The sequence below is a fragment of the Ictidomys tridecemlineatus genome, chromosome 5 (genome assembly GCF_052094955.1).
Source record: "Ictidomys tridecemlineatus isolate mIctTri1 chromosome 5, mIctTri1.hap1, whole genome shotgun sequence".
Taxonomy (NCBI): Eukaryota; Metazoa; Chordata; class Mammalia; order Rodentia; family Sciuridae; genus Ictidomys; species Ictidomys tridecemlineatus.
Window position 1 is genome coordinate 133,154,138 of NC_135481.1, and position 27,403 is coordinate 133,181,540.

At 35.7% G+C, this 27,403-nt stretch overlaps 1 protein-coding gene across 8 annotated transcripts in view; it reads right to left on the reverse strand.

Annotated features, from left to right (window-relative positions):
• The window catches only part of Efl1 (elongation factor like GTPase 1), a 134,928-nt gene that overhangs the window by 81,416 nt on the left and 26,109 nt on the right, over positions 1-27,403 (reverse strand). For 6 of the 8 annotated variants that reach the window (XM_078051098.1, XM_021722950.3, XM_021722946.3 and 3 more), the window contains 7 exons: positions 15,261-15,384; positions 13,160-13,236; positions 12,354-12,490; positions 11,659-11,781; positions 8,928-9,027; positions 908-1,059; positions 505-728 (listed from right to left, as the gene is read on the reverse strand). In XM_078051098.1, the coding sequence (XP_077907224.1) occupies positions 505-728; positions 908-1,059; positions 8,928-9,027; positions 11,659-11,781; positions 12,354-12,490; positions 13,160-13,236; positions 15,261-15,384 (937 nt within the window). The remainder of the gene's footprint in view (positions 1-504; positions 729-907; positions 1,060-8,927; positions 9,028-11,658; positions 11,782-12,353; positions 12,491-13,159; positions 13,237-15,260; positions 15,385-27,403) is intronic. The other 2 variants (XM_005320201.5, XM_021722949.3) reach the window with 1 other exon arrangement.

Sequence of the window (27,403 nt, forward strand, 5' to 3'; positions counted from 1 at the left end):
CATTTTAATGTATGTATCTTAATTTCAAAAATGTTCTGAAACAGTTCTAGTCTGTGGTCTCTTTCACTCTCTGGTTAAGGCATTTTTAGATGCCAGCTGTCTAACAGCTTACAGACACTTATACTGGATTTCTGGGACCCACCTACTATTACCTGCTCACTCTCAATACCTTTGAACTAAGCCAACCTGTTTTTGGGGTCTCCACATTTCTTGAAGCTCAGCTCTTGACTCCAGCATGACATGTACTCTTACCCATTCAGTCCCTAGCCACAAGATGATATTTGCCTTGAAAAGAAAAGCTTTATAATTCAATAAAGCCCAAAAATTGGATCACATACTGGTGTGGTTTCCTAAATGTTAGGAAATGAGACATAAATAACAGATGTTACCAACGCAACAGAAGAAGAGATACAGAATTTACTCAGGTATGCCTTTCTTTTAAGGTATCCAAAGAGGTATCAGACCCTTGAAATAATATACTGATATTTTATTTCCAATTCTTACCCTTTGCAAAAACTCAATAGGACTGTACTTGGGCCCCAAGACAAAAATTTTCTCTCCTCTTCGAGCTACACCGCTGAATACACGAGCAAATGCAATAAAAGACTCTTGGTTGCTTCCTTCCTGGGGCACAGGATTAGTGGCCATACTCTCCACCTGTTGCTCATCACCTGCCAGGAACAAAGGGTAATAAGTGCCAAGAATGCTCTCTTTAATCCAAGATCTGCCTGAAACAAAGGAAACAATAAATATATTTGGTCCAGTTTCAGGAGATAAACATTAAGAATGAAAAGAATATTGATAAAAACTATAATTAAAGCTAAAATCTCAGTACTAAAGGATGAGCATCCTATGTTAAGCAAAACATCAAATACTTAACACTAAAGCCTATTTAGGTAAGCTATACCTCTTGGCTCTTCTCTTTGTGGGCTTGTTTCCAGGGCACTTGCATCTTGGGTGGGCTCCAAAGGTGCCTGCCCTTGTGCTGCAGCGAGCTTCTCTGCATGCCTCTGTCTTGCACGTTCACGTCTTTGAGCAATTTCTTCTTGAGTGAGAGGTCTACAGGACATCACAAATAGGTTATCATCTGGCAACATCAAGCACCTCTTGGTTCATTCAAGAAGGAAAACAGCAAGTACAGACAGGGCTAAATCAAATGATTAGTCTCAAGTGCCTTTCAGGCTAAAGACCTCTCCGAGTTCTCCTATAGCTCGAGCAACAGGAAGAAAGTGCCCACCAGTCTCTCCAACAATGCTGCATCTCCAGCTAATATGAGCTTATGAATTGGAAGGCCAAAGTCCAAGTCCACAAGTGGAGCTAAGCATAGCAACATGGATCCTTTCTCAGATATCAGTATTCCTTCTGGAAGAGGAAAGGAAAGGGAGAAGGAAGGGAACAAGTAAAAGATACCCAGACTTGGAATGCCCCAAAGAGAAACATGCTCAAGGCCTCAGTAAGAAATTGAGGCTTTCTTCCTAAGTACAAACATGTATCTTCATATAGAACTGGAGTTCACAAAGAAGGGTTCCAGGCCAGGCTGCATACTGGCAATTCAGCAGAACTAACAGGTCAAATTCAAATGCTTAGATATTATGTTAGATCCAAGAGATACCAAAACAGAAAAGGCAATGTGCAGGTATAGATATATCTTTTGTTGGGGGTTAGTCTGAAAGGTGTTGTTAATTAAGCTATTTTATCCAAAAAGAATTGTTCTCATGCCTATTAGGACTTAGAGAAAGTGCTTAGAGCTTTAATACCAAAATGCTTTTGCAAAAGGTAAATTTGAAGTTGAATAAAAATGGTCATTCTGTTTGGTAGGTGGTTGTTCCCCAGGATGTGGTTCCCTTCATGTAGCGGTCCTCATGAATCACCTACATGCTCACCCCCAACATAGGAGGAAAGCCAATTCTGCCCTAAAGTTGGTAAAATCTGAACCTCTTTCCCGCTCTTCTTGGGAATGAGCATTGAGATAGCAGGCTAATCCTCTGGTCTCAACTTGATGTTCCACCTCTGAAAGCTGCTCTATTCTGCCTAGTCCCAACACTTTGTGCCTCTGTTCCACATTGTCCCTCACCTTTGACATTATGATTCCAGCTTTACTTCCTGATCTCTGAATTAACACTAGACTGTTAGTCTCATCTCTCCCCTTGACATGCCACCCTCCCCTCCTCTCTCCTTAAGCACTGTGAAACCACAGGACAGGCATTCAGCATGGGTACTTCCCATCTGTCTTCTAACTGGCCACATACTCTTGGAGCTTCTTGTCAAATGTCCTAAAACCTCTTCCACCTTTTTACTTCACATGGGGTAAGTAGGAATGACTGCTTAAATCACTAATGGTCCCCTGCTATCCTCTTCAGATACCTGCAGTTAGGCAGGACTTCCCACTAAGCCTAGACTCTAGTTCTGCCTTTCCTACTAGCTGCCTCTCAGAATGGAAGAGTTTAGTTCTAGGAGTTGGCCCTTCTTGTCAGACCCATTCCATTACAGGGCTGTGCAACAGGATACAAACATGAGAGACTAATCCATGAGGCTGGCCCAGTTGAGATGTTGTACTCAGGCAACCAGAACTGCTGGCACTGGAAAGACTGGCTATCAACACAGGAGAAAAGCCCCTCTTCATGGGAAGCTCTCAGTGTTAGAAGGTCTTTCAAACACAGGATGCATTCTGCTTCCTCAAAATTGCTAGGCATGGATGCTGTTCTGTCCTCTGGAGCAGTTCTCTTTCCCCTTTCCTTGGAATCATCTCGCTCAATCGCTTCCCCTCACCCTTCTCTTCCCCAGGTTAACCCCTTCAGCAATTCCTTCAACCAGGCCTCAGACAACAATCCTTATTTCTAAATTTTTGCTAAATACTCTTAAAAATATCTGGGGAGTGTGAATTAAAACATCCACACATAACACAGTATCATTATTAACAGCATCAGGAGGAAGAGATACCTGAGGCACTTGCTTGCCCTCAGAAGTTTCTTCCAACAGGCTTAACTCGAGTCCAGACATTGTGCTAATCACTTCACATGAGTTACAGCATACAAATATCTCAACAATTAAATGAAGTACACTTTCCATTCCCTTTTACATTAAGAGAAAATGGAGAATTAGAAAATTTAAGCAATATGAGCCAAAGTCAGATATTAAGTGGAGAGGTCTGGATTCTAATCTAGATCTGCTTGGCTCCAAGCCCTATGCCCATTATCATCAACCTCTGTCTTCCATTTAGAAGGAATTAAGATGATAAAAAAATCACCATTTTAATCAAGTGCAATTTTAACTCTGATTCATAAAGAAGCATAATTTTCACCTCATATATTAAATTTTCATCTACCTAATCTCATGACACGATCTGGAATTAATAGGCACTTATGGTCATTAGTTAGCATTAACTGCATAGGTACTTGCTGTCTTCCTATGTAATTATCCATCCATCCAGTTAAAACCTCCCATGTGCCATGCACTATGTATGTACTAGCAGCGGTGGTAGAGGGGAACAAGCAAACAGACAGAAGTCAATGAGGATTTATAAAAAGTGTCCTCTGTACATCTAGTATTTGTTAAAACAAAGAGGAACTTATTTCTAAGAAAACAGGGCTCTATTGATAAGGAAATAGCTCCAAGTGATGGGTTATTCGGGCAGGTTATTTGGGTGGGTTTAAGGAACTAGAAATGAAGAATACCAAAGGTGAGAATATTGACTGGAAATTCAAATGTTAGGTTGGGAGGTGAATATGGAGGTGAAAGGAAAAGAAGGAAGAACACAAAACTATTGAACTTCAGAATTCCCTAACAGTGATCATGCTCTGGCCTCTATGGTAATGATAAACAGGACAATGTCAGAGAAAGAGTTGGTAGAGGGGTTGGTAGAAGTCAATACCAAAAGTCACCATCTTACCAGGTAGCTGACATGATGGGGATCAGGTGACAAAAAAGAAAAGTGACATCTGTTTGAAGATGCTATAAAGGGATAGATAGGTGAGGATGGTGGGATTACAAGGTTAAGAGAATAATTCTCTAAAATGAGTCCCTGCCTGCCACAGGCTTTCTTTGCCAAAAGCAATCTGCCTGTAGCCCTGCCTGTCCTCAGCAAACTGAGGCAGGGGGCTAAGGTCTGGCAGTCAGTATAGTTAATGAATAATAGGAGGTAGAAAGAACAGGGCTGGTTATCAAAAAAAAATGATAATGCCTTGTTAACAGCTAACCTCTGGGATGCACAACCCACCTATACCCACCCACCCACCCACACACCTACTTTGAGTTGCTAATCATTACCCCCCAAAGCTCCTGTTCCTTCCTGCAAAGAGAAAGTGGAGAGTTCTGGGGTCTATAAAAGAGCAAGACACACCCATTCTATGGCTCTGGGCCCTCTTCAAAAGTCAGCTGTCCCTGTCTCTTTCTTGATAAAACTTGCTTTCCTTGTAATCCCAGCAGCTCTGGAGGCTGAGGCAGGAGGATCTGGAGTTCAAAGCCAGCCTCAGGAAAAGTGAGGTGCTAAGCAACTCAGTGAGACCCTGTATCTAAATAAAATGCAAACTAGGGCAGGGGAAGTGGCTCGGTGGCCAAGTACCCATGAGTTCAATCGCCAGTACACCACCTCCCACCAAAAAACCAAAAACAACAACAACAACAAAAAAAAACTTGCTTTCTACACTTGCCTCAGCATTTCTCAGGTGTTTAATATTCAACACCAGGGGAACAAGGACCCGTTCCTGATCTCCAAGAACAGTATCAATAGCACCTTGTTACTAGAGGTTGATTCCCAAAAAGAAAGAAAAAGTAACACATAGGATGACAGGGGAATAGGGACTATCTGGAAAACTCCCAACCAGAATGTCACTTAATAGGTACTTATCACCTTATGAGAATTCTGTAAGAATTTCATTTAAACTACACTTCAGAATAGCAAAAGCAGACTTAGGGGTGGAAAACTGAAAAGCCATAGATATGACTGGGGGCAGATTCTCCACAATAAAGTGAATGACCACAGGTCTTAAAGCTAAATACATCTAGATTCAAACACATCTTTAGCTTCCTTGCAGCTATGTGACCTGGAGCACATTACCCGTTTTTCTTAAGGATCCTTATTTTCCTCACAAGTCAAACTGAAACACCAAATTCTTCTTCCATTGAAGAATTGTTAGATGTAAATACCATAATTAATGGCATCATGGGAATACTATAATGCTTTCATAAGCTGCAGCCAATTATTAGTGTTATTATCACCACTAGTTACAAGATTGGAGGGTGGGTAAGACTTGGGATGCTGTTGAGTGCTAGGATCTTCTCAAGAAGTGATATTTACAATCTTTCATGTTTTTCCATTACTTGAATCATTCCCACACAATCCCAGGGTAGATGTGGACAGTACAGAAGAGGCACTTCCTAGAACCATATAAATGAGTGTCTTCATTTCAGAGACCAAAATTCTGCCTATAAGTTATATGAACCAATAGTAAAATACTGCTTTATCAGGGGCAGGTTCTGTTTCCAGCAATGCCTGACCTCCGGCTTCTGCCCAGTGCTCCCACTGAAAACAACTAGGCAAGATGCATACATTAACAGAAAAAAAAAAATGAAGAGGACTGACAGTATCAAAGAGTGAACAAAGCACTGAGGATTTCAGGATTTCAAAAGAGGAAGCAAAGACTAAAGAGCTCCCTCCTTGCTGCTGCTTTTCTGCTGAGAGGAATTTGGCACATCTGAAGAGCAAAGAATCTGAAGAGAAATACTGAAGGCTTTCTTTGAAAGACTGGAAAGGACATAAGAATGCCTGCTATCACCACTTCTAAATGATGCATTGGAGGTCCCAGCCAGTGAAAAAAGAAACAAAATTGTCATCACTTGTGGTTAAAATGATTACATGTGGAAAAATTCAAAGAATGTAAATAAAATATAGGAATAAATGAATAAGAGAATAACTGAATATAAGATCAATGTACAGAAAACATCTATAACCTACATATAAAAAACCAGACCAACAGAAAATGAAAGTTCACAAAAAGAAAATACATTTTTAATTATATTAAAAACCATCTAACCAGGTATACTGGTGCATGCCCAAATCCCAGCAACTCAGGAAGCTAAGACAGGAGGATCACAAGCCTCTGCAATTTAGTAAAAGTTGTCTGTCTCAAAATAAAAAATAAAAAGGACCAGGGATGCAGGTCAGTGGTGAGAGTGCCCCAGGGTTCAATACCCAGCAGCCCCCCAAAAATCTAATATCTAACAATACTTATAGATATGATACTAGCTAAAAATCTATAAAGTAATTAAAGAAGATCTATATAAATGGAGAATATACCTCATCCACCGGCTGAAATTTTCAGTGGTAAAAATATATCAATTTTTTAGAGGTCTAATTAATGGCAATCCCTTTCAAAATCCCAACATGGGCACATGAGATTGACAAGTGATGCCCAAATTTACCTAGAAATGCTAAAAGCCAAGAATAACCAATGATCATGAGGATATAGTAATTAACATAATAGCAATTAAAGAAAGTAAGCAAGTAACTAAATTAAGAAGATGAAACTATAATAATTAAAATAGTGTGGTCTTGGCTTCCGAGACAGACCAGTAGAACAGAAGAGAAATATCTTAAAACAATCCCACACATATATAGATACTTACAACAAAAGTGACACAGGTAAGGAGTGAGTGAAGGACAGTCTTCCATCAAATCAGGGACATCAAATTGGGGAAAAATCTTTAAATCTTTGTAGGTACCACATCACCCTATCTCTTGCTTCACTTTCAGTGCATTTCACCACTGAACATATTCTAATCTACACTAAAGGAAAATAATATTCTGGTGCCCCTGACTTAGTACATATAATTTAATAGAAATGGAAATGGTATATGTCCCCACATTTTAAAAGTAGTAATATTACATGAAAAAAAAGAACCTAGAAGAAAGAACAAATCAAAATAATGATGATGACCTTACTCAGTTATGTTACTGTATTATTATACAAAACAATTATTAAAATTGGTGTTGGTCAAGTAATAAATGAAAAAAATAAAATCAGTAAAACAACCTTATAGAACATAATTAACAGCGCTAGCAAAAATATCCTAAAATCTGGAAAACAAGAGTTTTGAAGAAAAATATTCACAGAAAATGTAATTACTAGTAGGAGCAAAATAGTACTATTATTCTTTAGGAAGAAAACAAAAGGCAAGTACATATAGGAATTTTAAGTGATACAAATACATGTATTTAAGTCTCAAGAGTACATTTTCCAATTCTCCAGTATTCCCTAGGAGTCTATTAGAATCTCTGAGATACTTCCAATGGCCAAAAAACCCTTATCTCGTAGGATATCAAAAAATTTCTGTCGTAGATGGCACTGAAATATAGTATCTCAGAATAGCCTAGATACAAAATTATACATTCACTCATTCATTCAACTATTTACTTATTCATTTAGCAATTCACTTGCTTTTCCATTCACTGACCTACTTGTTTCTTCATTCCGATACTCATTCATTCATTCTTCATTTACTCATTTATCTATTCCTTCACTTATTCTCAGGACAAAAATTACTAAAGCTTCCTCTTTCCAATACTACAGAAGTACTAGAAAATAAACCACCCTTCTTTCTCTTGAAGGATAAGCAGAATTTTACCAAAAGAAAAGGGGCCTTCCAAGATGGAGGTATCACATAAGCAAAGACACAGAATTTTTTCAGGGAATACCATATAATACTAGAGACATAAAAATGAAAATCTAGTTATAATGGGTTGGGATCAAGTTGTGATAGGTCAAATTTATTTTATAGGCTGGTGATCCTGAAACTTCAGATGTTCACTAACTACCTTCATGACTTCTGCTCTATCTACCTGTTGTTTACTTCTTATTTCATTTTTTTTAAAAGAGAGAGAGAGAGAAAGAGAAAATATTTTAATATTTATTTTTTAATTTTCGGCAGACACAACATCTTTGTTTGTATGTGGTGCTGAGGATCGAATCCAGGCCGTACGCATGCCAGGTGAGCGCGCTACCGCTTGAGCCACATCCCCAGCCCCTTCATTTTATTTAAATAGGCAAGGTTAACATTTACTTCATTAAGATTTACTTCATAAAATCTTAAAATCTCATTTTATAAAAAGAAAAGGTAGATCACTTGACATAAATAAGCAACAAACACAAATACATATTAAATACATAAGACACAAATACATATTAAAATACATTATTAAATAAAAACTTGTTTTCCTAAGTGCCACTGAAATCATCACCAATCATATACTTTTAGGCAAACCTACTCAAGGCAATGAGAATCACTAACCATTCTTAGGCAGCAGATCTAAATCTTCATGGCTGAGTCTTAGATATCTCTTTCTAAAGTAATTGTGACAAATGGATTGGTAGAACTCAAGACTGGGGCAGAGGAACCTGCTTGGAGAACACTACCAATAGTTTCCATGAGATATAATCAGGGTCTAACTAGAGGGGCAGGCAAAAGAGATGGGAAGGAGGGGAATACACGCAGAAAACAGATGAGGTAGAAGGGACAGAGTCACCAACTCTGGAAATCCATCTCCATATCTGCCACCTCTGCACACATACAACATTACAAAAATGATCACACATTTGGTCTCCATCGAGGCAGAAAGAATTAGACAGACAGGCTTAGATTATATCTTCTCTGACATACTCAATGAAAGTTAACTATGGTCACTATTACTATTACTACCCTACACATTCACATCAGATAAAATCAATACCCCAAATCTGATTTTGACAGCTTTCTCTTACAGAGATACCCCAGAAGTATACATGACTACACAAACTCTATAATACCCTAGTACTGACTCAATTTCATTGCTGAGATGGAAAGGAAAGACATTATCTGTGCCTTCCCATTACACCCCAACAATACCCCCCCAGATATAAAACTTTTCCCAGCCCATACCCCATTATTCTTACCTTGGCTTATTCTGAGGCAAGGCCTTGGCATCAACTGCAAACATTTTGGAAACAAAGATAATAACTGGAGCAGTGTCCTCACTTCCACATTTCATAAAAGCTAAACAAACAGGAAGCAAAAATGTCACTATTTTTCCCATTATTTTTTAAAAAAAGATTTTTCTAGAAAGCAGATTTTAAAATATAGCTTCATCTAAATACGTAACTTTTAACAACTATGGTAACTATTCTTTTTAGAAAGACTGCTAGGAAAGAATAGGAGAGAAAGAGCAACAGAATTGGTAGAGATGAAGAAACAGAAGCAAAACTGACAAAGTGGGAGTCGGGGAAGGCTCTCACATCAGCATTAAAGCTATGGAGTCAGGTTGAAGACCACTGTAAACCACAACTAATGTTCCCCTGTAGTCAGTAAAGAAGGGATAGAATTAAGAAATATTACCAAAGGTCAAGAGTCAATAAGATGGTTTGTTAAAATAAATAAAAATGAATAGCTTTTCTAGTCCCTCACAATAACAAGTTAAAAAAATAAAACGGACAAAAATAATGTATCATGGTAATAACAAAAACACTTAGAAATAAATTAAGTTTCAATACTATATAGATGTGAATTCTTTTTAAATACATTAATGCAAATTTCATATCAACTTAGTGACATTTATTTACCTATATTGAGGCACAAAACCGTTAGTAACTAAAAAAAAAAACCATCCTCCTATTAATGTAATTTGTACACAAAGAATTCAATAGAAAAAAATAAAAAAAAATTATAGGAAGTAAAAATTAAACACATATCACAAGTCTTGCTAGCAAAATCTTTGAAAGATTTAAAGGTACAGAGTGACATGATAACCTACATGTTAATAGGATCACTCTGACTACAGTAGAGAAAAAACTAAAGGGAATCAAGGGAAGAAGCAGGGATATTACTAAGAATGCTAATACAATAACCAAGTGAGAGAGGATAGTTACTTTGCCCAGACAGAGAGAAGTGAGAATAGTGGGAAGTAGTCAGATTCTGGATATATTTCAAAGGAAGAATTGACAGGATTTGCTGATAGACTAGATGCAGGGGTGTGAGATAAAACATGTAAGAGTCACAGATGACTCTAAAGGTTTTTGGACTGAGAAAATGAAACGATGGTGGCACCTCCAAATGAGATGAGCAGCAAGTTTGGGGATGAGATAAAAGACAAGTTTGGAATATGTTAAGTTTGAGATGCTTTGTATAACAGGTGAGTAGAGAGAGGGAGTATGCTAAATGCATATATGAGTCTAGAGTTCGGATAAGAGATGTGCATGTAGATACAGAAGTGGGAAACCATTTTCCCTTAAAGCCTTGAGACTGGATGGGATCACCAAGAGAGGGATTGCAGATGAAATAGATGAGGTAATAAGACTGATTCTTGCTTGGGACACTCCACAGTTAAAAAGTCAGGGAAATGGAGAGGAACCAGAAAAAGTGATTAAGATTGAACCAGATAAGAGATTAAGGGAGACAAGGAAATCAAGTAGAAGCATGTGGAAGCTTAGAAGTCCAAGGAAGAAAGAGTTCCAAGGAGGAAGGAGTGATCAACTGTGCTAAAACGTTAGTGACAGATCTAGTCAGATAAAGACTGTGAACTGGACATTAGATTTAACAAAGTGAGCTGGGTCTGTGGTACATGCCTGTAATCCCAGCTACTAAAGAGGCTAAGGCAGGAGGATAAAAACATTTGAGAACAGATTGAGCAAATAAGTAAGACTCAGATTCAAACTGAAAAAATAAAAAGAGCCAAGGAAGCAACTCAGTGGTAGAGCACCCCTGGGTTCAAGCCACAATACAAAAAAAAAAAAAAAAAAAAAAAGACTTAAAGTATGAATCAATAGTGACCCCAAGAACAGTAGAACACTGTTGGCCTTTGACTTTTTCTTCTCTATGGCTTTATATTTATGAACATTTTTTTAAGAGGAATGTATTTGATTTTCAATGAGAAAAAAATATGTGAAATCCTGAACTTTACATTTAAATACAAAGCTTCAAGAAAAATACCCATTGAGGCTATATGCCCATAACAGTGCTAAATTACCTCTATTTATAGAGGTGTGGTTTACAGGAACACCAGTCTTTCACCATCTGTACTACGTGTAGCCTCTGCTGTGACTGGAAATACAGTGTGGTTCACACAGTGATGTCTAGAAGAGACATCTCTGAAGACACACAAATACATAATGCAGATGAAATAGTGGAGTGGTTTAGGGGTCCGCAGTTATAATTCAAAAGAATGGGAAGAAAAGAATTGGAATCAGTGAATATATACAAATGAATTTCCCTGTACCTACAGAGCCTAGAAAAGGAACTTATCTTATGGGATGGGTATGTCCAGGGTATCTAATGAAAAGCAGTCTCTGGACTCATTTTGTGTGTAAAGCTGTGGACAGAGCAAACACAGTTATGCCACAGCTTAGGAAACACATTGCTAGGTATTTAAGAAATGGGATCAGGGCAGGAAGAAAGAGGCTCAGAGCCTGGCTGCCCACCAGGGGAGCTAAATGGTTATAGTGCAACTGAAATTTTGGGAGCAGGGAAATAAAACTGGTGAAATGGTCATTTGTAAAACTGTTCATTTATGGAACTGGACATTTAACAAACTGTCCATTTTGTAAACTGCCATTGAGCAAATTGTTCTAGAGCAGCCTGGACTGAGAACAATCAATAACCTGGTATGTTCCAACATGTTCATCTCTGCCTCACCTGCTTTCAGTGCTTGAGTTTCCAGTGGAAGAGAGTCGAACGTTTGCGATCCCGTGCACAGGAGTTTCTCAACTCTCTCAGCGGTAATATCAAGGGGGCTAGGAAGTTTCTGACACACCATAGCTGAAGTCTGTTGTTAAGGACCCAGAAGTGTGAGCCACTGCCACAGCTCAGATTAATTGTATGCACTCACTATCAAAGTAACAATGTATGTCCATACAGAAAATGCCTGGGTTATAAGGCAACACTGATTTATGAATCACATTTTAAAGTATGGTTTCAAGGAGCTCATGAACTTTTTAAAACTCAGACAGGAGTCTCACATCAAATATTCCCTCCAATGGAATAAATGATAATAGAGGCTGATAGATGGGCTAACCTTGACCTTGAAATGAAACAGTAATCTAACATCCACATTATCTATTTATATTTAATCTTAGTGCAAATAATTTTATTTTTACATGCTTACTAAAAATCATTTTAAAAAGGAATACTCAGTATTAACATTAAACAGCATTAGTATGTTAATTTTTAAACTATTAATTACAGTTTCACAATAGACTACTAGATTAGCAAAGACTTGACATTGGATTAAAATTGTTATTTCCCAAGAATTACCTGATTGCAAATAAAAGTTTTCTTTTTCTTGTTTTATCAAAACTATTTCATTAAAAAACCATTAAAATAAAGGATACAAAGAACAGCATGGGAGATAGGTAGCCACTGACTGCAAATGGCATTGATCTGAACTTTAGGATCTGAATGGCGTGCCTCCCGGACTCCAATTTTTAATCCTAAAGAAGTCACTATTTTATCAATTTTTTCTTTGTCCCTATAATAAACATAAGATGGGGAACATATAGATAGTGATGAGTAGTGGGCAAATGAATTTGACATTATTTGATACATTTTTTTCTCATACCACATAACTTTTTCAATAAAAGCTAAAAATGATTGAGGGGATCCTACTCTCAGACTTTCAAATGTACTTTAAAACTTCTCATGAAGCACCATTCTCCGATGTTCTACAACAAACTATGCTAGTTGATAAAACAGTTTTACAAATAAATGCTAACCCCAGAATAACCTAGAAGATAATCAACAAAAGCCAGCTTCCCCCCCGCCCCCGCCCACTTGTACCAGGCAAGTTACTTCCCAAATTCCCCACTGATGATCCTACATATCAAGCATATCAAGTATCTTTTGTACTACAATTACTGTTTTTAAAATCTGTGTTTATGAAAATAAAGGATCAATGCTTATTTTCATCCTTTTATCGCTTCACCTTAGTACTCTATAAAATATTACTGTTCTGCCTTTCCTCCATTATCTTTTACTTTAGCTACATGTGCCCCTTTAATTGTTTCTGAGCTCTGTAATCAACTTGTCTGTAAAGGCTCTGTTCTTCATCTATCTCTAGATTTCCAAAGTGTGACTCATTAAACTGGAAAGTGAGGCAAAATACACTGCTCAAAGATAAACAATTTTACAACAGTCTTACTTTTTCAAGACAGCATCATACAAACTCCATATATTTTCCAGGATCAACTGTACAAATAAAGGTTTCTTTCCTTTTGCCTGTACAAAAGAATATACTGACTTAAGTTCCTGAACATTCACTATGCATTTACATATTTGTTTGCAACATGTTTTAATATCAATGTCTCATTTCTAATAAAAAATATTTTTTAACATTAAAGATGAAAGCAGTTATAAGAGTAACCTAAAGAGTCAATAATACACGATAATAATACACCATTCCCTTTCTCCAGGAATCAGGGACTTTGAAAACAATGTAGTAATTTAGAGATTTATCACTGTTGCTGCCTCACCATTTCCATCAAAGAAACACAAAACATTCAACCTGAGAGCTAAAACTTCACTCTGCATGATCAGAGTCTTTCTAGGGACTCTGATCTGAAGTGTTCTTAAAAAACTATAAACTGTTCTTAAACATACAAAAAAACTTCACAAGGACAGAAAAGTTTTTTAAAACCCTCTAAATCTACTATTTCTCTTACCAAACTACACAAAAAGTGAATAGCCCCAGAGTATCTTGAGACAAATACTCTTACATACATATGACATGGAAATGATACCTCCTTTTCCAAGAGTAACTGGCAATAGTATTAGTTATTGCCTTTCTAAATACCTAGTTTTGATAAGTTATCATGAAGACCTAAACATTTATGCACACATAAAAAAATCTATTATAGCTTTACTTACAATATGAACACATTTGGGGAAAAAAACCTGTCCAATCTTAGGAGAGTGATTACATAAATAATGATGATCTCAAAAAATAAAAATAATAGTGTGCTTATTATGCAAAAAGAACTGTTCTAAAGAGTTTATTTGGGGGCTGGGGATGTGGCTCAAGTGGTAGCGCGCTTGCCTAGCGTGCGTGCAGCCCGAGTTCGATCCTCAGCACCACATACAAAGGAAGATGTTGTGTCCGCCGAGAACTAAGAAAAAATAAATAAATGTTGAAATTCTCTCTCTCTCTCTGTCCCCCTCTCACTCTCTCTTTAAAAAAAAAAAAAAGAGTTTATTTGGATTATTTTACATAATCATCCTAACTACCCTATGAAATAAATGCTATTATCTCAATTTTACAAAAGAAAAAACTCAAGAAAAAGTCACAGAGCCAATAAGGTGAGGGAGCCAATATTCAAACACTGACTTGTCTCTCAAGCCACGTTCTTCTCATGTTACCATACTCATTCCCTTTTAAATACACTGTTAGAAAAAGCTTTCAATGGCAAAAAGAAGATGTTAATGATGTGACATTAAGAAAAAAGGCAGCTACGTTATATTAACAGTATAATCTCAAACAAGGGCTGTATATATGTCTATCAAAAAAGTGAAAGAAATTAAAACTATGTCATAAGTATAGTTGGTCTTTGACTTTTTCTTTTCTATGGCTTTATATTTCTGAACACTTTTAAAGAGGAATGTATTTGATTTTCAATGAGAAAAAAATATGTGAAATTCTGAACTTTACATTAAAATACAAAGCTTCAAGAAAAATACCCATTGAGGCTATATGCCCATAACAGTGCTAAATTACCTCTATTTATAGAGGTGTGGTTTACAGGAACACCCATCTTTCACCATCTGTACTATATGGTAGCCTCTGCTGTGACTGGAAATATAATGTGGATCACATAGTGATGTCTAAAAGAGACATCTCTGAAGATACACAAATACATCATGGAAACTATGTGTTTTTAAGGGCCCAGGATCTGATATTTTTGATAGCCTTTTTTAAAAGAGTAGTTTTTTGCTATCTATTTATTAATTTAGGGAAAACAAAGGATTTGCTAGACCAGGCTGGTCTTGAACTCTTGGGCTCAAGCAATCCTCTTGTCTTAGCCTCCCAATTAGCTGGAAATACTAGCATGCATCACTAGGTCCAGCTTGCTCACTCACCTCACTATATACCAAGGTCTAAGAACTTTATATAAAGTAATACCAGGATATAAGACTCATAAACCCAAATTACGTAGAGTAAAAAGTCCCTCATGAACTCGTCTGCATAAATTAAAGCTAAATTATAATTACTAAGTTATATAATCAACATTCCAAAGGGACAGTATTACCTGATCAACCTTCATTATTTTCTTAGCCTTCATATTTATATAATAATCTCCCCACAAGGTTTTCAAAAGAACTTCCTTTTTGATGCCAATTTTTTTGCTATAGATTTTGGCAAAATGCTCAATTCTGAAAGAAAACCAAGAATTATGTTATTAATAACAAATAAGTAACATTGGTACAGCTAACATGAGTATTTCTGTGTCAGGTACTGTTTAAAGTTCTTTATGTGAATTATTAAATCATTTCAACCTTCCTACAAATTTCTCCCATTTTGTAGAAAAGAATAATGATGCATGAAGATATCACACAGGTAATGAGTGAACTTGGGATTCACACCCAAGTGGTCTGACTCCAAAGCCTATGTTCTGTCCAGCACTCCATACATTAATATGAGTTAAAATTCATGCGATAGTGTCTTAATTTTTCACTGGTAAAATAAGAAAAAAGGAACAAAGGCCAAGGAAATGTAGACTTCAACTGTTTATCACAACTATGTCAACAACAGAAATGTACTTCCGGTCTCCATAGCTATAAATGATGGCTGCTCACAAAGGAAATAAACTCTAGAGATGGAACCTGCCAAAACAAGTTTGTTGGCACCCAGAATTAAATGATAAACATATGTACACTTACTTCACTCTTATCATCCCTTAGAGAAACCACCTAGAACCACAGACTCCATCCTTGGGACAGCAATCAACAAATAAGGGTGATCTTGTATAGTACTGCGCTGTTTGGATAAAGGACCTAGGAGACATCTGTTTTTCAAAAAACAGTATATTTTATCTAAGGTTTGAGTCTAGAACTCTTAAAGTACCAGCATCTTAAAAAATGCCTGCTCAGAAACAAGGCAAGAATACCCTCCCTCACCCCTCCTTTTTACCACTATACTCTAGGCCCAAGCTAATGCAATAAGAAAATACTAATCTGTGAGGTGAACAGAGAGCGTACGTACATCCTGGGAGCAAATTTTTAACTCTCACACATCAGATAGAGCACTAATCTCTAGGATATATAAAGAACTTGAAAAGCTAAGCACCAAAAATCCCCCAAATAACCCAATCAACAAATGGACCTGAACAGACACTCCTCAGAAGAGGATATACAATCAATCAACGAATATTCGAAAAAATGCTCATCATCTCTAGCAATTAGAGAAATGGTAATCAAAACTACTCTAAGATATCATCTCACTCTAGTCAGAATGGCAGCTATTATGAAGACAAACAACAATAAGTGTTGGCCAGGATGTGAGGAAAAATGTACACTCATATATTGCTGGTAGGACTGCAAATTGGTGCAGCCAATATGGAAAGCAGTATGGAGATTCCTTGGAAATCTGGGAATGGAACCACCATTTGACCCAGCTATCCCTCTCCTCGGACTAAACCCAAAGGACTTAAAAACAGCATACTACAGGACACAGCCATATCAATGTTTATAGCAGCACAATTCACAATAGCTAAACTGTGGAGCCAACCTAAATGCCCTTCAATAGATGAATGGATACAAACAATGTGGCATATATACACAATGGAATTTTATCCAGCAATAAAAGAGAATAAAATCATGGCATGTGTAGGTAAATGGATGGCGCTGGAAAAGATAATGCTAAGTGAAGTTAGCCAATCCCCCCAAAAAATGCCAAATGTTTTCTTTGATATAAGGAGGCTGACTCAGTGGGGTAGGGAAGGGGAGCATGGGAGGAATAGATGAAGTCTTAGCAAGGATGATGGAATGTGAAAGACATCATTATCCAAAGTACATGTATGAAGACACGAATTGGGTGTCAAAATACTTTAAATACAAAAAGAGAGATGAAAAATTGTGGTATATATATATATGTAATAAGAATTATAATACATTCCACTGCCATTTATTTATTTATTCAAACCAATTTTAAAAAAGGAGCCAACAACTCAAAAAGAAAGAAAATACTAATTATGAGTAAGGGAATAAAACTATCTTTATTTGCAGATGACATGATCATCTATGTAGAAAACCAAAAGAATCAATAAAACTTCTGTTCTAACTAATAAGCAATTATCGCAAGGTTGTACACAAGGTTAATATAAAAAGTCAATCACTTTCCTACCTACCAGCAATGAATAAATATAATTTGAAATTAAAAACATAATACCTTCTACATGAAATCCCCAAAATAAAACATTAAGGTCTAAATGTAACAATATATGAGAAAAATTACAAAACTCTAATGAAAGAAATCAAAGAATTAAATAAGTAGAGAAATTCCATGTTCATGGATAGAAAAGCTTCAATATTTTAAAATGTCAGTTCCCAAATCAATCTTTACATCCAATGCAATCCCATTCAACAAGTTATTTTGTAAATAACAAACTGATTTTAAAGTATATATGGGAGGCAAAAGATCCAGAATGACCAATGTGACATTGAAGGGAAAAAGTAAAATTGGAGAGACTAACAATACCAAACTTCAAGACTTACTATAAAGCTAAAGTAATCTAGACAGTGTGGTATTAGTGAAAAAGAAGAGAAGAATAGATCAAAGGAACAAAACTGCTCAAAAAACAGACCCACATAAAGAGTCAACTGATCTTTGCAATGGGCAAAGACAATGTAATGAAGAAAAGAGGGTCTCCAACAAATGATGCTGGAACAACTGAACAACAATTTGCAAAAAAAAATAAATAAAAGGAGAGAGGGGGTTAGATACAGGCTATACACTCTTCACAAAATTAACTCAAGACTTAGAAAAATTAAGTTCATAGACTTAGGTTAAAAAAAAAAAACATAAAACTGTAAAACTCCTGGAAGGTGACATAGAGAAAAATTTAGATGATTTTGGAGAACACTATAGGCATAAGCCATGAAAGGAAGAACTGATAACATATACTTCATTAAAATTTAAAACTTCTGGGCTGGGGATGTGGCTCAAGCGGTAGCGCGCTCACCTGGCATGTGTGTGGCCTGGGTTCGATCCTCAGCACCACATATAAACAAAGATGTTGTGTCCGCCAATAACTAAAAAAAAAAATATTAAAATTCTCTCTCTCTCTCTCTTTAAAAAAAATTAAAACTTCTTTTCTATGAAAGGCACTGTTAAGAGATGAGAAGTCAAGTCAGAGTGTGAGAAAACATTTGCAGAACACAGACCTAATAAAGGACTAGTATTCAAAAGAAGCAAAGAGTCTTAACACTTAACAATAAGAAAACATAAACCTTGACTAAAAACAGGCCAAAGATTTTAATAGACACCTAATCAAAGAAAGATGGCAAATATGCACACACCATCAGGGAAATGCCAATCAAAACAATAATGAGCTATACTACACACCTATGAGAATAGCCAGGCACCAAAACAATGATAACACCAAATACTAGCAAAGACGTGGAACAAGAATAATGACATTTATTGATGGTAGGGATGCAACAGGTATCACCATTTTGAAAGACAGTTTGGAAGTTTCTTATAAAAAAAAATTTGTTTTAATCTTCTTTGGCCTATGATGCAGCAACCATGATCAATGTTACTTACTCAGTGACATAGCTGAAAACTTAAATCTACAAAAAACTTGCTTGTAGATGTATATAGCAGTTCAATTCCTATGCAGACAATGGGGTACTCTTCGGCATTAAGAAGAAATGAGCCATGAAATGATATTGAGGCAATTTAAATGCATGTAACTAAGTGAAAGAAGCCAATCTGAAAGGCTACATGCTGTTGATCCCAAATATGTGGCATTTTGGAAAAGTTAAAACTACAGAAAGAGTAAAAAGAACAGTGGATGCCAGGAGCTGGGGGGAGGGAAGGACAAATAAGTGGGACATGGAACAGTTAGAAAAGTGAAACTATTCTATATGATACTATAGTGGTGGATACACATCATTATACACTTGTTCAAACCCACACAATGTACACCACCAAGACTAAACAAAGCCTAATGATGTCTTTTGGTGAAAATAATGTATTAAGGTAGGTTAAATGTTTGCAACAAACATGCTAAACTGGTGAAGGATAATGATAGTGAACTTATATATGTGGGGACAAGAGTATTTGGGAAATCTCTTATTTTTTCTCTCACTTTATATTGTGAACCAAAAACTGTTATAAAACACACTTAAAAAGAAAGGAAAAAAGAAAAAGGATATCTACTATGCTCTTCACTGCAGAAGAAATCCAATGTTAGCACAGTGTAGACAATTCTTTACAGTTCAGACAGGAGTGTGGTATTGGTGAAACCCAAGAGTTGATGCCAATCAAAACAATACTGAGCTATACTACACACCTATGAGAATAGCCAGGCACCAAAATAATTATAACAACTGAGTTAAACCCCATTATTGATATGCTTAAGAAGTTACAGAAGTAGAAGCCAATAATTATCATAGGAATCAGAAATGTTAGAGCCAGTAGATAGAACTTAGAAGCAAACGCAGATACCATAGAAACTGCTGAAAATAAATATCTAAAACCCTTCTCACTGGGCTAAGGGAGAGAAAAACATCTAATCAGAAATCAAAATCCAAATTATATGTTACAGGCTGCTGACATTCTGAAGCTGGTCTCAAGGGTCCATTACTTTCTAAGTAATTTACTATCATAAACTTCATTTCCTATTTGATCCAACAGTTATTTATTTAGCAAAGGTTTTTATTTATTTTTATTTGTGTGTGTGTGTGTGTGTGTGTGTGTGTGTGTTTTAATCCAAAATTTTAGTTCATAAATTCTGTTATTAATTTAACATGCCTTTGCCTTTTGGGGAGAGGAAATCTTTCTTCTTTCTCATCTCACTCCAAATACTTGGGAGACTTCTGCAGTAAGGGACTTCCCCATCAAGGAATGCTGAAAGGAGCATTCCTGGTTTCCTCAGTTGCTCCTCCCCAAGCAAAGGTGAAAGGTTGACATTCCAGGGGTAGAGTTCCTATGCCTCAAAAAGGAAACAGGCTCTTTCTTAGTGCCTACTCCATGAATCAGGAAGAGTCAGGTTTTCTTCCTAGTTCCCCTTGGTTCCACATACCTAAAGCAGGCCACAGACCCTGATTCAGTTCAGGAAAACTCATCTCGAGTTTTTCATTTGTCCACACTGGATTTTGACAGGCAATCTGCAATCCTTTATGGAGAGCTGCAGTTCCAATCCAGAAGCTGGACTGGATCTGCAGATCTCTATGGAAGGAGACAACAGTACACTGCCACTGTGGTCTGAGTTCCCAAACACAGTTTCTAATCTAATTTTTTTAGGGACCCCTGTTCTTAAGGAGGGAAGCTTGTTAGGGCTATGATGCATAAAACTGAAACTATGAACTCCATAGTGGCAACTTGGTTCTATTCTCAATTAGTTAAAACCAGAGATAAATGACTAAGTAAGAGATTTAGTACATCAAACATTCAATGTTTTCATATGTTTTCTTTTTTTTTTTTGCTTGATATAGGCCAAGTTTTTGTGTATTCCTCATCGATACTTAAAACAAATTTTGACTTTCATTATACTATCAATATGGCTTATCTCTGTGACCTTAATCTGTTAACAGTTTGCTGGTAATGTAAAATTTTAGGGGAGTAAAACTTCCCCCAAAGTACATGCCTTGTAGTGTTCTACTCATAACTCTATTTTTGACTTATGAATTTTAAGATAGTTGACACAATTAATCTCTTCACTACTGAAATGTGTCAATTATCCTAATAAAATTGTTCCTTATGCCATAATTCACTTGTCACAAACTATTACTAATACTGCCAAAACTACTTTCTTTTTTGTTCACATTTAATTGACTAATCAGGGTCCAAGTTTACACTCTGTCCATTATGCCTTTTTTTCTTGTCTATAATAAACTTCTGGATTTAAAAAAGAAAAAATCTTTTTTTTTTTTTTTTTAAATACTTTATCTCAGCAATCCCAGCAGCTTGGGAAGCTAAGGCAGGAGGATCTTGAGTTCAAAGCCAGCCTCAACAAAAGTCAGGGGCTAAGCAACTCAGTGAGACTGTCTCTAAATAAAATTCAAAATAGGGCTGGGAATATGGCTCAGTGGTTAAGTGTCCCTGAATTCAATCCCCGGTACAAAAAAAAATAAACAAATAAAATAAAATACTTTATCTCCTTAATGAAGGATTTCATATGTTTATTGTCACAATTGTTAGGACCAGCTGTATTTCTGGTGTGGTTTCTTTTCAAGATTTTTTTTTAAAATGTTGATTTACATTACTCAAACTCTGTTTTTATTTTCTCTTTTATAATAAACATCACATAAATCCTAAAAGTGGTAAATTTTCATAAACACTCTAAAATTTACCAAAACCATAAACTATTATAACATATTTGCCTATCTACTCAGGTCACTATCATTTGAACTTTTTCTAGTCCACCATCTGTTTACATAAGTATACACTTACAGGCATATACGTCTCTCAAAAAACTTACTTTTCATCCTCTTAATTTTTTTTCTCATGGTATTATGGTTTGGATGTGAGATGTCCCCCAAAAACTCACATGTGAGACATTGAAGAAGGTTCAGAGGAGAAAGGATTGGGTTGTAAGATTTTTAACCCAATCAGTGAATTAATCCCCTGATAGGGATTAACTGTGTGTTAATTGAAGTGGTAGGGTGTGGTTAGAGGAAGTGGAAATTGGTGGTATGGTTTGGAGGCATGTATATGTAAATGCCAAATGAAGACCCTCTGCCTACTTTCTGATCACCACATGAGCTGCTTCCCTCACCACTCTCCCACCATGATTTTCAGCCTCACCTTGAGCCCGGAGGAATAAAACAGGACTTCTATGACTAAGGCCTCTGAAACCATGAGCTCTTAAATTAACTTTTCCTCCTTTACAATTTTCTGGATGGATCTTTTAGTCATAGCAGCAAAAAAGTTGACTAAAACACATAGTTATCACAAAATTTGCTTATTCAGTTCAGCCATTATTATTTATGGCTTTTATGCATCTGTCATTAGTTAAAATTTTAAAGCACTGACCATACACTTCTCCATTTTTTAATTCTATTTTAAATCATTTTCTCAAACCAAATAACTTCAAATTAGACTCTCAGAAGAGATCTATATAACTTATTTGTATTCCAAAACTTCACATATCTATCTATCTATTGTCTATCTTCCTAAATCACAACTCGGCCAAGTGTGAAATTACCAAGCCCCACACCTTTAATGCCTTCCAAACTGCCCAGTGGATTCATGTTAATTGCCGAATTCTAAAATATTGGTGCATAAAACCTATTAGGAAGGGCTTTTCATTGTCTCTTTTCTATCCCTATTCTTTAGAGTGGGAGCCTCAATTCTATTTATCTAAAATCGGAATTTAGATAAATAAGTAGAATGCAAGACTTGAGAACAGCCTAACCAATATGGCTTTTCCAATGTCCTCCTTATTTACAGGTGCTACTCATCCCTAAAGTCAATATGTTTCTACTTTTCAGAGCAGATTCTCCTGAATTATCATCTATTAAAAGAACAGATTTAGGATGTAGCCCCAGATACAATCTTTATTCACATTTCCTAGCCCTGTCCCACTGTCTGAGAGTAACATAGAATCATTTTTTAAATTCTGAAATGTGCTCATTTTGACACTTGCAGTCAGCTGCCAACTTTGCCTACCCACTAAAAGTTTAGAGAAAATTCAAAGGAAAAGGTCTCCGGTGCATTCATTTCTACCACCACCTTCCCATAAATTAATATGTAAATTTGTTGAAAACCAGAACTAGCCTATCTCTAAACTTGACTGTATCTAACACAGTGTAATATCAGCTTACTAACTGATGGTATCTAAGAATGTGAAAAGATGAAAGGGATATAGAAGTTATTCAACCTATTCAAGACTCTCCCCATTCCTCCTCTTTACACAGTAAACGTCCTCTAATTTCTAAGATAGACTAAAATTAATATAAAACATTAATTATGAAAATTATTATAACAAAGGAACAAGCCCTCCACCTTGTGGCTCACAAGCAGAATGCTCACAAATTAGATATCAACAAATATGACCCCATTAAATAACTAAATAAGTGCACTTTTTACTTGAAAGAGAATCTTAGAAATCATCTTAACCCAAAATTCTTAATTTGGATGAAGAAGCTAAAGCCTAGAAAGGTGATAAGGCAAGCTATTAACCAGAAGTGTAAATCTTCAGCAGGTCTATAATTCCTATTTTCATTACATATTCTCTACCTAAATTTGGTATAATCTTTTAGGCACGAAGTAAACCATCTATAACTCATTACAAACATGAGAAATTATGATATTATAATATATTATACTGCCTAGGCAAAAGGAAATTGAAGAATAAGTTTCTGTAAAAAAGGAGGACATGGAAAAGCCATACTGGTTAGGCTACTCTAAAGCCTTGAATTCTAGTCAGTTTCTGATTCATTCTTCTTTTCCATTTCCAGATCCTACTGGAAGATATTTCATGAGCAGGCCTTGTTTTCCCCTGGTGCATTGCTTCTGATTCTATGCTTTCTGCAAATTATATGAAAAATCAAGCTCACAACTAAAGTAAATTTCATTATAATTTCATAATTATTTATCCAAGACAAAGACATTTTTATCAAAATGTAATCTTTTAACTATATTTGGATTTTTAAAAATTTTACAATGCAGTATTGGTTGCAGTTAAAAAAATATAATCAATTATCTATCATATTCTAAAAAGTAGATCAGTGTTACATGGCCCTAGCATGTACATCTTCACTAGGGGCAACAAGAAGTAACAAGAGTCCCTATATTCCACAGGGAAGACCCCAGAGAAGTACTATGGTTAGAAAACACATTCTTCAAGCTGGGCACAGTGGCATATGCCTGTAATCCTATCGGCTTAGGGAGTTGACCAGTTCAAAGCCAGCCTCAGTAAAAGGGAGGTACTAATTAACTCAGTGGGACTCTGTCTCTAAATAAAATACAAAACAGGGCTGGGGATGTGGCTCAGCGGTTGAGTGCCCCTGAGTTCAATCCTCGGTACCAAAAAAAAAATAAAAAACAAAAAACAAAAAAAACCCCCACAAACTTCAGAATCAAGTAGACTATAATCTTAATATAGGCTCTGCCACTTAGTAGCTGAAGGATGTTGAATGAATCACTAATTGTTTGAGCTTCAAATAACATGTATTTCAAAAGATGATTGTAAAAATTCAATGAAATAATTTTAAATGATTAACTCGATGCCTAGCATATGTAAATATCCAATAAAACTAACTTCTTTCTACACTAACTTCTGTATTGTTGGTATAAAAATTGAAATAAATGTATTTGCACATATAAACATAAATAACCTCAAAGGATACAAAAGAAACTACTAGAAAATGACATGAACTAAGAGATAAGGTGGGAGATCTTATGATATACATTTTTGTTTTATGATATACATTTTTGTGCATTTAGAATTCATTCAAATAAGGCTTTTTAAAAGTCAATCATATAAACTACTCCTGGTGGTGCATGCCTGTAATCCCAGCAGTTCAGGAGGCTAAAGCAGGAGTATTGTAAGTACAAGACCAGCTTCAGCAACTCAGTGAAACCCTAAGCAACTTAGCAAGATCCTCTCTCAAAATAAAAAATAAAAAGGGCTGGGGATGTGGCTCAGTGGCTAAGTGTCCCTGGGTTCAACCCCAGGACACCCACCAAAACATAGCAATTATATATAAAATCTACAAAAAGAAGCAAGTCTGGGTTCAATATTCCACAATTAATGAATGTAATCTGCTATATTAATAAGCTTAAGATAAAAAATCATATGACTACATTAATCAATGCAGGAAAGACATGACAAAATTTGACATTCATTTATATTGACTCTCAGAAAAAAATAGTAACATTGGTTGGAAGGCTTCCTCAACTTAACAAAGAACATCTAAACACAGCCCACAGCTAAGATTATTCCTAAGAGTAAAAGTCACCATGGTTTCGTCTACAACTGGAAAGAAGAGAGGCCCACCCTTACCACCATCAGTGCAATTAGACAAGAACATTCAGAAAGAAAAGGATGAAGTAAAACAGTCCCTATTTGCAGATGAAATGACTGTCTTAGGAAATTCAAAAGAGTATACAAAAAAATTCCAGAATAAGTGAGTTCAGCAAGGTCACAGCATATTTTGTTATTAGAACACACAAAATCAATTCTATTTCTACACATTCGGAATAAACATGTGGACATCAAAATTAAAGACCATTGATAATTGCTCAGAAAATTAAAAATCGGATGTAATTCTAACACAACAAGTACAAGATTTATGTGCTAAAATCCACAAAATGTTATGATATCAAGGAAAATAGAAATAAATGGAGATACATAGTGTTCATGGATTAGAAGACCCAACAGAGCAAAGATTTTAAGTCTTCCCAAATTAATATATAGTTTACCACACAAACTATTAAAATCCTCACAAGATATATGCAATTATTATAAATATTATTACAAAATTTGTATGGAAAGGCAAAGATCAGTGAACAGCTAAAGAAAAATGTGTGCAAAATAATCTCCCCAATTTCAAGACTTAAGGCACAATTTCTATATTTAAGACTATGTACTAGTGTTAAAAAGAGAGACACACAAATTAATGGAACAGAACAAAACACACATAAATAAACCCACATAAATATGCCCAACTGGCTCTGACAAATGTATAAAACCAATCCAATGAAATAGAGATAGCCTTTTCAACAATGGTGGTAGACAAATTGGCCATTCACAGGCAAAGAAAATAATCTCAACCCAAGTATCACACTTCATATAATCTTAACTCAAAATGGACCATAGATTTAAATATAAACAGTAAAACTATAAAACTGTTTTTGAAAATGAAAGAATACCTTCAAGATCTAGAGCTAGACAAACTTGACTATAAAACCAAGACCCATAAAAAGAAAAACTGACAAACTAGACTTCACCCAAATTAAAAAACCTTACACTGTGTGAAAGACACTGTTAAGAGGATTGACTCAGACTGGGAGAAAATATTTATAAAGCATATATCAGACAAAGGACTAGTATCTAGAACACATAAAGAATGTGCAAAACTCAAAAGTTAAAAAAAAACAGATTAATACAATTAGAAACTGTGCAAAAGATATAAAGACTCATTTCATTCAAAAGAAAATACAAGATAACAAATTAGCACTGGAAAAGATTTCAACATTACCAGCTATTAGGAAAACGCAAATGAAAACCACAATAACTTTTCAGTACACAATCATTAGAATGGCCAAAATAAAGAGAATAAAAATACTAAAATGATGGTGAAAACATGGATAAATTAGATTACCCATGCATTGTTGACAGGAATATAAAATGCTGCAGTCCTCTGGAAAAGCTTGGCAGTTTCTTTAAAAACCTAAACATAAGGGGCTGGGGCTATGGCTCAGCTGTAGTACACATTGCCTGGCATGTGTGAGGCACTGGGTTTGATTCTTGGCACCACATGTAAATAAATAAAACAAAGGCCTATCAACAGCTAAAAAAATATTTAAACAAACAAAAAAAACACTAAACATAAAACTTCCATATAGGGCTGGGGTTGTGGCTCAGTGGTAAAGTGCTTGCCCAGCACGTGTGAGGCACTGGGTTTGACCCTCATTACCACATAAAAATAAAATAAAGGTATTGTGTCCACCTACAACCAAAAAATGTTAAAAAAAACTACCATGGAACTCAGCATTTGCACTCCTGAGCAATTATCTCAGAGAAATAAAAATTTATTGTTCACACAAAAATCTGTATGTGAATGTTAATAGCAGCTTTATTTGTAATAGCCAAAAACTGGAGAAAAGATGTTGTTTAAAAGATAAATGATTAAAAATATATATATTTTTTTATAGTAAATCCATAGTAAATCTATAGTAAATCCATACCATAAAACACTACTAACAATAAAAAAGAACCACCTTTATAGCTTCCATATGAAATGCACCAAAATTCAAAATTTCAAAGTGCTGATACAACACAATGAATGGAAAACTCCACACTTGATCTCATGTGATAGGTCACAGTGAAAACAGGAACGCTAAAATTATTATATACAATTGCCTTCAGACTGTACAAGGTCAGGTTTATAGGAAACAAATGAATTTCTTGTTTGGATCTGATCCCCAAGATATCTCATTATGTATATGCAAACATTCCAAAACCAAACAATAACAACAAAAAAATCCTTAATCTGAAAT